This window comes from Scaptodrosophila lebanonensis, unplaced genomic scaffold (genome assembly GCF_003285725.1).
Source record: "Scaptodrosophila lebanonensis strain 11010-0011.00,11010-0021.00 unplaced genomic scaffold, SlebRS2 tig00000096-arrow-pilon, whole genome shotgun sequence".
Lineage (NCBI taxonomy): Eukaryota > Metazoa > Arthropoda > Insecta > Diptera > Drosophilidae > Scaptodrosophila > Scaptodrosophila lebanonensis.
In genome coordinates this window covers 1,853,754-1,869,660 of record NW_022060567.1, presented here as the reverse complement: position 1 = coordinate 1,869,660, position 15,907 = coordinate 1,853,754, and the positions used below count along the sequence as shown (strand labels likewise).

Here is a 15,907-nt window from a genome sequence, read left to right as displayed (position 1 = left end):
TTGCGCTAGCGCATATTTTGCTTCTGCATATACATATGTATTATTTCACAAATTTTCAGCGCACTATATGCGCTATAACAAAAAAAAAAAGAAAATTTTTAAACCATATATAAAAAAATAATGAATAACTAAATGGGTAATTTGTGTCCTTCACTCCATTTTGGAGATTAGGGGACGAACACCCAGCCAAATTTTGCCGCTCATACAGCTTCAAACCGAATCTTCCACGTTGACACTTTGCTGGACCGTTCGACGCGAGTTATTAATTTCTTTTCGGTGGCCCGAGGTCAATGACTCCTCTGGGTAAAAAAACCAAACAGCTGACTCAGCGCACTTTGACAAAAATTAAAAATTGAGCGGCACGCGGCGACTGTCGAATATAAAGGCCGACGGTGAACTGTCGCCTATTCTATCAGTATGACGGAGCCGGTGCAGAGCTTTTCGGGGGATAAGCTGCACTTGTTCTAAGACATAGAACAAAATAGCACTTGTGCTAGAAATTGCACTTGTGGTGCCAATTCTAAATATAAGAGAGCCTTTGTTACACACAAAAAAAAAATATATATGATGCCAATAACCTACCCTAACTGGAACAGCACCACAAATTATGTGAACTAATTTCCTGGGTTCTGGGTGGGGGCTTCTATTGCTTCAATCGCTCGCTCTAAATTAGAATTTAGAATTTCTACTAATCAGCATATATGGAAATATTATGGGTTATATAAACGTAAGCCACACTTTGCAATAACTTGTATAATTTTCTTTTACTTTCTAAGTACTTTCACTAGTAGAGTCGCTACTAAAAAGAATGAGCTTGGTTGGCGACGAAGACAGGTAACCTCCGTTCGCGGACATTTCTCCTTTCTTCCGTCCTTTGACGACGGGTGCCGGCCAAAAGAAATTTGTAATGACATTACATCTACTTTCTCTAACCACCAGGGGGCGATAACTCCTCCGAACTACAAGTAGGAACAGGCATAGATCAGAAGGGAACCAATATAACTTCTTTGCCTACTTCTGGGCTCATATACAAATTTAAAAATCTGTTCTGCTACGCGAGACAAGCGCACTACATCTGTTATCATTTCTCAGATGAATTGGCGTAGGTGAAGCATGTGGCTTGTACTGAGGCTATCTGTGAACTCCGGGATATTGGTTTTGAGTAGCAATTTTAGGGTTTTTTAGCAAACGTTCTGCCACCAGCCGTCTTCAATCTCTGCAGGAGGAAGCGTAACTTTGCCAACACTTTATGCCTAAAAAAACCGGTTAGCCTTTGTAAATGCCGATTTGTAAGTGACTAATTTCCGCTTATAGGACTTCCAGCAGGATTTCCAGGTCTTCTGGCCTTGTCAAATTGTTTCCTACAGTCGCCTTGTAAACTGCGTTCGGACAAGGCTTGTAGAATATTAAATTGAATTCCGGAGTCCGTATTGTTGAGTTGCGTACTCGACGCAATATTAAAACGGACACAATGAAGCTTCATTTTGGTGGCATTTTGCAAGTCGATGGGAGTCGGGGGGAGCCACAGGTATTACTGGTATATGCTTTTACCTACCACATATGCTTCATGCAAGACTATAGACTTCATGCCCATTATTCAGCTGGTTGTCATTGCAACGTATTGTTTGTTTGGTTGGCTTTGTGCTCCGTCAACGGAATGGAATGCTGTAAAGATAAAAGGCAGCAAAGGTGCATATAAATGAATGCTCTATTTGGGCAGGCGGTAAACACAAATATGGTCATTCTCTTTGAAAGAGGCGATGTAATTCGGAACAGCGCTGAATACCTACGAGTACGAGGACGAGGATACCCCTTTGCCTTTCTCCCACTCAGCAAGCAAATAAGCAATCCAATAAACAGACCCAAGAGGCGCCTTCGAAAGTACTCGCCCCACCTTTGACACTCGCTCTCATACATTTCACATTTTATTTACAGCACGCAATTATTTGCAGCACTTTATTACACATTTATTTCGCATTTTTGACTGACTGTCAACCTTTTGGTGCCTCTGTTTGCCGCTTGCTCTTAACTCTTGTCTGCCTATCGGTACACATAGCCCTCTGACGTCTCGCCCCATAGTACATACACGTACGTACTATATAGAACGAGGATGTAACTCTGGCAACCGCCTGTTACTTTTTGTTAATTTTCTCGTGCCTCGCGCAATCAAAGGCTCAATTGTTCCGCCATGGCCACGGCTCGGCCATAGCTCGATTGTTTGAAGTTAACTGTTTTCTGTTATTTTGTCCTTCTTGATTTTATCGCAAAGTGTCCAAGTGAACGCTTCCGTTTCCGCTAGGCCTGGTGGCATCGGAATCAGCATTGCCATCGTTCTGCTATTTGAATGACACGCTCCTGTTCATCTGTTCATTTATGAGCAGGGCGGTGGGGGCTATTCTTTTTTCCTTACACGTATATTTACATATTTTCAACTCTTTCCTCTTCCACTCACGCAAATATAATAACTCGAACGGCACAGCGAAAGCTCTGACGACAACAACAACTAGAGCTACGCCCAAGCACGGCATCCCGGCCGACACTATGATAAGAAGGCTCTACAACACCGTGGAGGATCCAGCCTACTGCTCATTCATCTGGGGTGATAATCTAACCAACAGCAATGATCTCGCCGGCGGCAGTAACTCAACATCGCTCTTCACTAGCGACTTGCGCGATGATTTTTACTCGGTGAGTAAAAAAAACTCATTCTTATCGTCTCTGTATGATTGCACCGATAGCTTCTAGGCAAATATATTAGCAAATCTACCCATAATTTGTGGGCAGGTTGCACCAATTTTGAAAGAAGGCCAGTTAGTGATTTGAAAAATACTATATGGCTGAAATTAGTTTTGCATACACTGTGTAATCGGAGGAGCGACCAAAGAAACCATCATTCAGCAAACAAATGCAACTTAGAAATGTTTGTGAGTCTTGCTGTTTGTCTTACTTTAATAAGTTTTTAACAAGTACTAGTGGCATTGGCATAAATAATAAGAATAAAATTAAATCAAGAAGAAGAAGATGAAGTAGATGGAATGTCACTAACTTCAATTCTAAACATTGCTTTTCAATGAAACTGTGTTCTGTTTCCAATTCTGTTTCGTTGACAAGGTCAAAAAATTAAATTTAATTATCGTCTGCCACAATCAATTTTAGGAAAAAAAAGTTGGAAATCTAGTTCGACTATTTCCTTTACAACAGTCTATTAGGGATATTTTGGGGACAATTTTATAATAACGTAATGATTGACGGGCATCTTCGGCAGCGATCAGACAGACATTCAGACGGCATGACTTCTCTGTGCCCTAAGCCTGCTCCCGAGTCGCATGTTTTGAGAGGAAGAAAAAAGGAGAGAAAAAATTGGGCAGATGTTTGCCGTTTTCAGATTATGTGGCATTGTCTGCGTCTGCCAAATTGTTGCCCGTCGACTTTTCTCATAAGTTGGCCAAAGACGTTTTATAAAAATATGTTTTAATAAAATAAAATTGTGTTTGGCCATTTTCCCTACGCTTTTTGAAGTAGAAGGATACCTCTGCTAGCCATTATTCGATGTGTAGTTTCAAATAAGTATAGTATTAAGAGGTTCTTAAAAGGTACGCTAGATTGATGCGAGATGGCACGAGTAGATTTTTACAGACTATCGCGAGTTGGCACAACAGACTCGATTCTAAATGCTAATGTGTCTTCGGTGCTGTTCAGCTAAAGCTGGAAACTTGCCAGCATGGCAAAGGGAAGGTCCAGGTTAAGTAGTTTACTTCCGAACGAAGTAAAGTCACAAATGGCAGACTGCTTTTGGCTCGCACAGAATGACAGGGAAATGTACAAAAGCGAACTTCACAGTCTGATATCAGTTTTCCAAGTAGGTTTATTATTAGTATAGCAGGGGATGTATGATACTTTGGAGTCGTGCCACCAATTGCTTCTGTTAGATCCATGTTGGCATCATAGAGTCGTCCTTATCATTTCATGACCATGTGAAATGCGGTAATTCATCAATTTACTGCCAGAAGTTGGCGTCGACAAATGCTCTCTTTTAAAACAGTGTTGCTATATCAACTCATATCGAACGATTGCATCTCCACCTTCTACATACAACAACAAGTTGCTGTTGCTTTCATTTTAATAAGCTATCTGGTCTAAGTATCTGAGCTGCCTCTCTGATGATGAGCATCAGCACTGAGGTTCATGTTGGCCCCGGCACCTCCATCAAACTAGAGGCAAATGAAGTAGTTCATGCTAAAAGTTTGCTGACAACTCAAATCGAAATGCAATTCCAGCTATGCCTGCAACTTGCCAGGGCTCTGAAGGTGGGGGTGGGGGGCAAACCGTCGGATTGGTGGTAAGAAAAAGGAAAAGTGAAAATGCACATGCTCATATATTGTAGATATCTTACTCTGCCTTGCATAAATAGAAGTGACTGTGTGCGTGTAAGTGTGAAATGCACCTGCGTGTGTGTCAGAGTAGCAATACTTGTAAGAGTGTCAACTTGACTATTGAATTTTCATCTGAGGCACCTCAAAGCCTCGCAGATGCACACACAACTATACACACCTTTGGCGCTCAAAGGACCAGACCCAATCAGTTTCCCACTGAAATCGGAGTACAAAGAAAAGGCAATTTTAAGGCATAGAATATTATTTAATGTAATTCTAAATTGCAACTTCTTGTTGCCTGATATGTGGCACCACCCGAGGTGGTTGGCTTAATGTCAGTTGTGGGACTTAAACCTGAGAGTTGTTTTCTATGTTACTCAGCTAATCGGTCGATGCATTTGTCAGAGAGAGAGAGAGAGAGAGGGAGAGAGAGAGAAGGCCACTTTGGATTATGCATTGCTAGCATCAAAGGGATCGCTGCTTTTGTACTATTATGTTACTTAAATATTTTATATCGACCACCATCCGAATTCCAGGGAAAAAACAAAGCCCGCACACACGCAAACGCATTCTAAGCCGGATGATTTACGAGTTGCGCTTTTTTACAGCTTCTTATCTACTTTGCTTGTTCCATTATAATATATTGCGTTTGTTTCTCGTTTCGTTTCATATCCTTTCCACTCGCCTCGCCTCGCTTCGGCCCGTCCTGTCTCGTTTGGTTGGGTTTGACAGGATGTGGAGGACCCTCGCACCGAGAAGCTGCGCGAATACTGCTACGGCATCTTGCTGCCCATCATCTGTGCTCTCGGCATTATTGGCAATGTGCTCAACTTAATTGTCCTGACGCGTCGCAACATGCGTGGCACGGCCTATATCTACATGCGAGGTAAGTCAGAAAACCTCAGACACTGAAACAGTTTGTACGAACTGAACCCTGACAAATTTTCAAGAAATCGATAATTAATCAGCTTACGATAATGTCGAGAGAGAGGAGCCGAATCTTGAATAACATTTATTCGCTCTTTCTGTTTTGAAATGTTCTTCCTTGCTTAATTATTGGGTTTTTCCAATTTCAACCTTCAAAGTCCTGTTTCTGCATCAATCAGGAACAGGGTACCTTGCAATGAATACATACGAGTATGTTAATATGCAAGCCATCGAAATAATATTGTTTGGCATTTAATTGTGCTGGCAGTTTATTACAAGTATTATTAAGGGGAATGCCATAGAAGAGTAGCGATAGTCTTTTGTGAGGTAGTCTACAAAGAGACACAAGTACATTTATCGCCTTTTCTACTACCCTGCTACCCCGTTCTATGTCGAATCATAGTCTAGTTCTGGGCCGTCAAACGTCCATTCGCAGGATACAGCGTCACATTCTTGGTGGACGATAGAGTACGAGTCAGTACCCGCTTAGATGGTGGTTTAGTCCGACCCCGTGCGGTTCATTGGAATAGAATTGTGACAAACGAAAGCAGCATTTAATGTTCGTCTTCGATGTAATACCAAGTGTTTAGGGTTCCATAAAGGTCATCCAGCTGCTTTAGCTTTTAAGTCTATTTATTACGAGGATGCGAAAGTTTGCAACAAAAGGAGGCAAGTAGTTCGTGAAATACTTTTCACAGTCTGAACCGTCTTAAGTCATAACTCCTTGTTGTCTCCATTATTATCTATTCTATTGTTATGTGTGAGTGTGTGACTGCCTCCGTGGGCTTATGGAGGCGTGACACGTGCGCGTGCTGACACAGCCCGGAAATTTATTTCATTATGCGCGTTTCATACACACAGTGGCGACGGGCGCGCTTAAACTAATTTATGCAAAGCCCCCGTTAAGCCGATGTCTGCCAGGCCAAGGATGAAGGAAAGCCAAAATGGAAGTAATGCCATCGGCAAGCCCAATAGCAGCAACACCAGAAAAAGGATGTGGCTCTATTAGGGCAACCGTTTGCTTTATGGTGTTTTAATTGATTAATGAGCAGGCAACCAAAATGAATCGCCCGGCCCTCAAAGAGGAGCCGGCCAACAAGGACTTAAGCGCCAGAAAAAACAACCTTAGCATGTCCACATAGCGGCGGGCTCTATTCTTTAAGTTCCTGCTGTTGTTGTCGTTCTTCTCCACGCTTTTTATACACTGCAGTGCACTGTACCCACAGCATGAAAATATATTGAAAGTATATTTGGCTTGTGCAGGGAGAAGAAAACAACTATGTACTATACAAGTATATTCTTAATCAGCAAGACAAAATGGATCGCTATAGTCATGCACAAGCTTGGCATGAACACTCTCCTAATATCCAGACAACACGAGTTATTCTTTGCCGCCTCCTCCGCTACAATCTGTCCACAATTCCAAAGCAGCATAAGCTAGACTTTTTTCAAATTTCAAATTTCAATCAACTCTAAGAAAAGTTATTAGCGAAACAATTTGAACATCAACCTAACCGCTAAATGGTTCGCACGTCAGGAAGCAATTTGAAGAGATTACTCATTACAATTTTATTTTGAGAATGGTTTCGTCTATTGTCATTAGTTAGAAGGGCCATAAAAGCCCGCAATAATCAAATAACCAACCCAAGCACATCTTCAGCACGACATTTTTCTGAGGGTCTACTGCCTGATGAATGAGCACTAACTTAAAATTTAGCAATTAGCCAGAAAAGACACTCATGGTCCATAGAAGACCACACAATTATGTATTATTAATGGAAGCCAGTAAGAACGTTCGGTTTGTCTCTTGCATACAAATAGAGAAACCAAACCACTTTCGGCTCACACTAAGGCTAGTAAAAATCCATAGAGCACCTCACTTCGATTCCGAAAGGCACATGTGTTGGCAAGACAGCATAATTGATTGCCCAGCGAAACTAGAAAATGTAAAGTGAGACGACCCTTTGGCTTAAAATATCGCCGAGGCGGTGCCTGTGCCGTGCCGTTGCCTTTGTCGTTGCCGCGATGACTATTCCCCGCAGAAAAAAGCGACAAATAAAATGGAAAAAGTGGAAAACATCAATTTAATGGGTTTGCGCAACAGCAACAGCAACACAACAACACAAACGAACCGGAGGCGAAGCTTAAAGTAAAAAGGCGACACGCCAGCCGGAATCAACAACAACAATAAGAATAGCAACGACAAGGACGTTTGGAGGGCCGTGTGGAATAATGACCGAAATCAGAGTAGTTATTTTATTGAAATAACAGAATTATTTTCTGCCGGCAGCCTGTTTACTCGAGTAGCCCCTCATCTACAGTGGACAGAGCAGTAGGCTGTTATTAACCTATATACAAACACACTATGCACATATATACTCGTGGTATATATGTATGTTAAGACATAGGCAATTAGTTCAAGTTGTTCCGTGCTTGCACAGTGCGGTCCTTTTAATTGGCATCATTTGCTTTCCTGAGAGTCTTTGATCGCTGGCTTCTGCTGCTTAATGACAGAACAGGCGCCGAAAGCTACAGAAAAAGAAAACAATGGAACTTTAAAAATTTCCATAAAAAGTAGTACCTTTACTAGTATTTTACGGACACACTAACAACAAAATCTTTAGAATAAAATAAACTGTTTTGGGTCCCACAAGCTAGCTGCTTCTGTTAGTTTTTACTTTTCAATCGAGAAACTTCATAAAGCCGGCCTATTAGTTAGTTAGAGCTTAATATGTAGTTAATAAACTCTACTAATGTCTGGAGTTTCTAAAACAGACGCCAAGCCATTTTTCTTTCGGTTGACTTTGGGATTTTTTTAGGTGTTTTCATTCTCAGTTGCTCTCTCAAATCTATATTCTACAGAGAAACAAATAATCTCTATTAAGTAATTTATTGACAACATTTGAATTTCCAACTCGCCTCCCTCATATTTTTTACTTTCGATTTTAAATAAAAAATCTTATTTTTTGGCGGATTTTCTCCTGTTTTATTTATTAATACATGTTTAAGAACCGTAGAGAAATAATAAGGCGATAACATTTAATTCACGAGCTTGTTCCCATTCGTGAATCTAAGTACGAAGGCTAATGGATTTCATGTTCGATTTTATTTAAGCGAATGCTTCTAATGCCCATTAATCGCAATTTTCTGTACACTTTTAAAAACTAATAAAAAAATGCTATAGGCCCTATTTTTCTAAGCAGAGCAAGTTCGTCTTTGTGGAAGCTCCCATGTCGATATTGGATACAAATAATTGAGAAAAATGAAACCAAAGATATGCGGAAGTAAATAAAATTAAACTTTTTGCTAAAGAAAACAAGATTACATTCAGACTCTTAAAGTGGTTTTAAATCCCTTATTGCTGACAAGGTCGTCTCTCCCTAATGTGATGGCATTTCCGCTCGTTATCTAGTTTACTTCCATAAAAATACATACAGAGTCTAAAGCTTGTTTGTGGCATTGTTGGGACCGAATTCAGGAGAGGAGGACGATGTGTTTAATTCGAACTGACATTATGAACAAATCAAGTGACAAGCAGTTGTCAAGTCCTCAATAAAGTGACGCTTATATCGATATACCCAATTAGGTGGCCAGCAGTATGGCAAATAAACTAGCATTCACATTCGCCCTGACAAGCATGTGTGCGTGCACACACACACACACACACACACGCACGCGCACATGTCCCTAACGGCCACACGGTTAGTGGATGCTGACCACGGGCTCTACGCAAATAGGCATGGCCATAAACGTAGCCAATTTTTCATCAGAGGGGGTAACCACGACTCCGCTAATGAGCACGCTGTAAGACAAATATAAAGTGTTGGGGGGGTTTTTTATTTTTTTAAAAAGAGACCGCCGAAGCTCATCTTCTGGGAAATGCTCCAAGTTGGGTCCCAAGGTTAATTTATATAGAATATTATTGAAAGCTATTTCGTTGGGTATGGTTTTATGTAATTACCAATAAAGGTGGCGTGGACATTTTTCTACTGCCTTAATCCTTTTCCAAACACTCCTTGATAATAATCAATTGATTTGCCAAAGGAAGCGATGATGTATTTTACTTTTTTACCTGTTTCTGTTCAGAAATTTAAAAATGATTTAACTGCATGTATCGCCTTGATCCCCTGCTATATATTCTGGCCCTTGTTGGGGCAAAAAAAGAAATTTCTTTGCTAAACAAAAATATTTGCGTAGCCCACAATAATAATTTCGTTCATTTCTTTATAGCACGACATCTGTCGCATACATTTCATTAATCTGTAATCAGATACTGATATAGGTTCTGCTTTTGAAAATATTATGATCTCACTTTGGGTCCATTTTTGTTCACTATTCCTCCATTTCCACAAAACTCTTATTATTACTTAAAAAAAGAAGCAAAATGCCATTTGAGAAACAGAAATAGAACAAAAGTTTCTCAAAAACAAACCAACAAAGAGCACGGCAAGTGGCACAGAAAATTATTTGGTTGCGCTAATTTAAATGAAATTTTTATTGCATTAGCCTTTTCATATTAGTACTTATACTACATAAATATAATCACACTTTCTGAAAACCTTCCTTAAACAAAAAGTAATAATAATAACACCTGATGTTTACCCCACTTTTGATATCGGGAAAGAGGTGTATACAAGTATGTGAAGGTGCTTTTTTTGCTTGACCTGTTTACCTTAACTCGAAATACACTCTATTTTCTGATACTTATTTTCTTCACAACTAACCGCTTCATGCCTGCCAGAGGCTTAGCGCAAAATGCTGGCCATAGGCAAAGCCCAGAGTGCTGTCAGCACCACATTAACGATGGGGGTGTGTCTCAGATTTTGGCTGGGAGTTGGGAGCTGGGAGCTTGGTAGAAGAGGAAGTCGTATTAGGCGTTCGGTTTTGTGTGCTCAACAATTTGCAGGCCAGTGACACACACAGGCATTCAGCCCTACAAGTAATAATGTAATTATAGAGCTATAAACAAAATCATAAATCAATAAAAATACGCACATGTGCCCATATAAACACACCCCAACGCACATGCACACATACACTTATATGCAATATAAGTACAAACAATCGCCCACTCAAATGAGCCTAACAAATGAGCGATAAGTAGAAAAATTATCAACAAAACAACGAAGGCAAGCAAAATGGGCGCCTCGAAGGAGAATTCAAAATAAAGAAGGCAAGCGTAACAGAAAACGAAGAACACAACATACAAAGCACAGAACGGAGCATAAAACAAGCACGCAGCTTGAGTATTCGTGTGCATGTGTGTGTGTGTGTGTGTGTGTGTGTGTGTGTGTGTGTGTGTGCTTAGGATGTTCCGGATGTTTTATGGACCAGTAACGGAAGTAACGCTGTAGTCTGCCATAAATGAAAACCATAAAACTGCTTTAACGACACGCTCTTGGGATTTTTTTAGCCTACTCCACGTTCGCACTGCTTGCCATAGTGTTCGCCATACCATTCGGGATACGGATGCTGGTTCACAAGGATCGTGGCCAATGGGAAGAGTTCGGACCGGCCTTCTATACCGCACATTTGGAGCTTTTTCTAGGCAATGGCTGCTTGGGTAAGTATTTGTAACTTTTCCACGAGCTTTTCTCAATCCTGCCGTCTCTATTTCCTTAAGTAGGCGTCGGTGTCATGATGCTACTGGTTTTGACTATCGAGCGCTACGTCTCTGTCTGCCATCCAGGATTCTCGCGACCCGTTATTGGACCCCCAGGGTATGTATTCATTCGCACAGTTCTCACGCTCAGTGACAATGAAAAATCGGCTTAAACTTAGAGAGTATCCAGGTTAAAACTAATACAAGTAGACCCACCATTCTTACATCGCCGTAGAATTTGTTCAGGAGTCACTCTCCTTCTGGTGATATTGACTATCCTTTCCTTCTTAGCCTCGTACACTTGGCAGTTCCCTTAAGATTTACTCGTGCATTTCGTAGCTCTCGATTGCCTATTTGTAGATCTCACATTGCTTCACATGAACCCATTCGTGTGTTGTGTTCAAATGACAATTATTTTTCACTCAACATATCCTTCGAACACTTCATTAAGACTATTTCATCATTAATACTTGCAACTTGATTCTGACAGTCTCTAATCCTGTCTTGCGCTACTACTTGTTTCACTTGTTGAATTTTGTTTTAAGTTATATTATTGTTATTTTCTTGCAAAGTTAGCAGTTCTTTGTTAACTATAAGTAAACAAATAAATAACAACAAAGCAGTAGAGCAATGAGCGTGTTTCTGCTTTAATCCGCTTAGTGGATCGGCGTTTTGGATCAAATTATTTGTTCTTAAAACATTTTTCTCTTCGTATATCCGAAGTATAATAGAGTCTATGGTGCGCTTTTTATAACTTACTGACACAATATGTTTATATGGCACTTTCGAGTGCAACTTATGTATTTCGTGTAACTGTCGCTAATGTCCCTTTCTCGAGAAGGATGGGATAGATGCCCACGCACCATTGTGCATTGCTGCTCACTAAGATTTCTTTTGTGTTCAGTTTTGTTGTCTTTATGACCTGCCTCTTGACCTTCATAATGTATCTTCCGAGCATCTTTCGAGGCGAGTTGATCAAGTGCTTGTTGGTTGGACGGAATGTCTATGTCTATTTGCGGCGCGATAACCAAGCCTATCAGCACACCATTTTTTATACGGTAAGTAGCATTGGGGGAGCTCAATAAAAAGTATCTACATAAATGCCAATAAATAAATACTATGTGTTTAGATCTACAAGGTCACTCTGGAAGTCGTATTCAAGCTTATACCCACCGTCGTCATAGCTGGCCTCAATGCACGCATCATGCAGGTCTATCGACGCACCTGCGAACGTCGCCGCCAAATGGTCCTAACACGTGCTATTTACGTTAAGGACGAGGATCCCCGTAAATTTGCTGAGGAGCGTCGGCTCTTCCTTCTACTAGGCAGCACATCCCTGCTCTTCCTGGCCTGCGTCTCACCCATGGCCATCTTACACATGACCATTGCATCGGAGGTGCTGCCCAGCTTCTCTTTCCAGGTTTTCCGAGCGCTGGCCAATTTGCTCGAGCTCATCAACTATTCGATCACCTTCTACATCTACTGTTTGTTCAGCGAGGACTTTCGGAACACCCTGATGCGTACTATCAAATGGCCGTGGTTTAAGCCCAAGCTTTGTCAGCAGGCAGATGAGGTGAGCTGCAAAGTTTCCTGTACTCTAAGCTGCCTCAATTATATACATATATATGTATATCGCTGCACTATTCGCACAGATGTCCGCCAAGCCCACTCGCCTCGTTCACTTAGATAAGGTAGCACTGCGAAACCACCATGTAACCACCACATCGGGCGTTTGCACTGGGGCCGGACGTTCGAGCAGCATTTGAAGTTCGCCTATGTGCAGTCATATGATTGCACCGCCACCAACACCACCGCTTCCGCCACCGCCACCACCACCTACGCCGCCGCTCCCCCCACGACCACCGTTCGCCGTCTCCGTCGATGTTTACGTTTAATCAGATGAGCAATGCATACACACCCATTATTGTTGGGTATTCATCCAAGTCCTGTCCTACATTGTCTCAATTCAAACCCATTGCGGACTGTAGGATCGCAGCCAAATGTAGAGCTTAGAAGTGCTGATTTGTTGACTCCATACAGAGGTCTGAGTAGCATTATTCAACGAGAACACCCATACAACCACCCAACCGCCCAACCGCCCAACCCATAAGTATGTGTTGTATTGCGACACTGGACAGGTTGGTCGTCAATAGGCACACTTGGTTGGCTCCAAGACCAGCTCTTAACTTAGTCCCTGAACTCTGAGGATAGAAGGCTTAGCGCGAAGCAATAAACAAGAATGTGTTGTTGATAAGCATGATGAGATGAGACTTAATAGGAAAGGGCTTGAGTGTATTATTGTTGCTACACGTGTATGCTTTTTATCTAAATAATTATAAATATTCATTCCTGTTCCATTTAAAAAACGATACCGTGGAGGCAGTTTTTAGCGTTATTTCCAGCCTCAAGCTGGAGTTTCTGCTACAATTTTAGCAGCACTATCTTTCCTCAATTAAAACAGTTAGTAGAAAATATTAAGCTGGCAAAGAAATCGTCTTCTTGGGATTGAGAAACAAAATGAATAATGAATTCAATTTCCAAATAATCAGAGAAAATAATTATAAAAATATATTAAAATAAACGAATACTATGTCGCGCACACTTAATTCTTACAAGTATACTCTTCAACACTGTTCGGCCGAACTCTTTTTGTTGAATAATTCAAAATATTTATAATTTTGCGTCGAGAAAAATCATACATTAACAATAATTTAAAATAATATCTAAATAATTATACATATTATTTATGTATTTATATTTACTATTTATTTATTTTTTATCGAAGGACTGTGCCGAAAAGAAAGGGAAAGAAAGAAAGAATGGAAGTCCGATTGTACCGGACTGGCGAGGCTTTGGCGTTTTCTTGAAAAATCTAATTGTATGTAACGGAAGGGGAGAAATATCCAACAGTCTGTCTGTCTATGTATTGGGACTTGTCTAATCTAGATCAAGCTTACCATTAGCCATATAATGCAAACATCACTTTTAAACAACACTAAGTTTTAATGTCTAACAATATTCTAAAGAATCGATGTACTATTTCATTAAGAATGATAATATAATATAGCATGCAGAGAGAAGAGGAAGAGAGTATAGAAGAGTAATCTTTACAGCAATTTCTTAGTCCTGGGTTTCTAATAATGGAAATAAGTAGCATAAGGAACAGATAAAAATGTTTTTAAAATGAATTTAAGGTGAGACCCAGAACTTGACCAAAGCGATATATTCCGCCGGTCATTCAAAATTTTCACTTTACTAAAGATAATATATATGAATAATTAATTAACTTATTAAGTAATTAATGTTAATTTTAATATTGTTTTTGCTAAAAACTTGAATGGCTAAAGCTAACATAGATTTTGTTAGCCATTTTCGGAAACAAATACTTTGAAATGAAATTGGAAACAGATTCGGAGAGAATTTTTATATTTATTCAATGCAAGTATATCTAGAGCTTTGCACAGAAAATGCCGCAAATCTAGGTTTGATTAAATACAAATAATTGGGCTAACATTCTGATTTTATAACTTAGTGCAGTTCCTGTTAGGATTGGAGTCCTCAGAACAAACGATCACATTAAAAAAGCTCACGTAAAATGACGAATTCTATTAATATAATCAACTATTTTAATTATGAAATATTGTGATAAAAACCGATTCGAGCTAAAAACAAAGATAAACCAATACATGCGTATTATAAAGAAACAAATAATAATAATAGACGAAGATAAAAATAGTTTAACATATCAATCATTAAATCGTAAATTAAAAAACGAAATAAATCGAAACATAATAAAAACTAACAAACATTAAATTGTGAAACAGTCCGGTTATAAAAGTAAGAAGCCACTAAATAGTCACCTATAAAATAAAAAAAAAATAAATAAAAACACAAACATAATATTATAGAATAATACATAAGCAAATAGCATGAATATAACAATAAAGTAATCATGATAAGCTAGAGGATGATGTCACTGATGTCTGAGCGCGACGTACCTAACTGCTGTCGCGCGAATGATCTTCTTTTGGTTAAAAAAAGAAGAAGAGGAGTGCAATCGCATTAGCTACAAATTGTATCATCAATAGCCCCCTTGAGAAGAATGTAAACCACATAATAGTTGTGGAGAGCATATTTTGGTCTCTACTGCTTTGCAATTAAGTACCATCCTTAATGATGTTTCGTACCAGATGAAAGGGAAACGAAAAAACCCATAAGAAATAAAATAGACTCATATTGTGCTGTGCTTCTGACCGTTTTCTAAATCAGAGAACAGTCGAAACTCTCGTCGTGCTTATCAAGAATATTTGCATGAGTATACTACTTACATAAATGTACTTTCTGAGGTTTAAGACTCTCTTTTCTGCCTATTACATGCTTAGTACAAGCCGAATACACCCTTTTATCTTTCGGGTACAGGGTATGACAAGGTGAAATAAATAAGCTATAAAAATTGATGAAACAAAAAAGACAAGAAAAAACAGAAAACAAATTTTAAGAAATTAACTACATACTTATACATACATATAAAATATGAATGTACATATATAAATGTTTACTTAAGTAAAAAACACACCAATATCACATCACGTTCAATAGAATAGAAAAAAGTGAGTGAAATGATGAAGAGCGAAAAATTCAGTAAAGAAACGAAAGCATTCAAATAAATCAAAACCATAATTACAATTTCAATTCAAGTAGAGAAATAGGTGTACATGTGACTGAATAGTCATGAGATGGAGTTAAGGGGAAAATTCGACAGTGAAAACGCATTTACACTGGTCGGCACAATTATTTTGACGAGAAGAAAATCATACATTTTTGTCAATAACTGGTTATTGGTTTAAGATATCAAAGGAAACTTTTTTTCTCAATTCCATATTGGTATTACAAACTTAAAAATAATTCAAAGGATATATTTTTATAAGAACTTTTAAAATTATAAATCAAGGTAATTTTCATGGGTTGGCATAAGTATTTTGACAATGGATATTAACAAAAAAAA

At 39.3% G+C, this 15,907-nt stretch overlaps 1 protein-coding gene across 1 annotated transcript in view; it reads left to right on the top strand.

Moving 5' to 3' along the window:
* The window catches only part of LOC115627578 (probable G-protein coupled receptor B0563.6), a 33,280-nt gene extending 20,604 nt beyond the window's left edge, over nucleotides 1–12,676 (top strand). The window contains exons 3-9 of the mRNA XM_030523301.1: nucleotides 2,480–2,688; nucleotides 5,106–5,259; nucleotides 10,714–10,863; nucleotides 10,927–11,020; nucleotides 11,807–11,960; nucleotides 12,032–12,475; nucleotides 12,555–12,676. Coding sequence (XP_030379161.1) covers nucleotides 2,542–2,688; nucleotides 5,106–5,259; nucleotides 10,714–10,863; nucleotides 10,927–11,020; nucleotides 11,807–11,960; nucleotides 12,032–12,475; nucleotides 12,555–12,668 — 1,257 coding nt within the window. The 5' untranslated portion in view covers nucleotides 2,480–2,541 and the 3' untranslated portion in view covers nucleotides 12,669–12,676. The remainder of the gene's footprint in view (nucleotides 1–2,479; nucleotides 2,689–5,105; nucleotides 5,260–10,713; nucleotides 10,864–10,926; nucleotides 11,021–11,806; nucleotides 11,961–12,031; nucleotides 12,476–12,554) is intronic.
* Nucleotides 12,677–15,907: the final 3,231 nt, after the last annotated feature.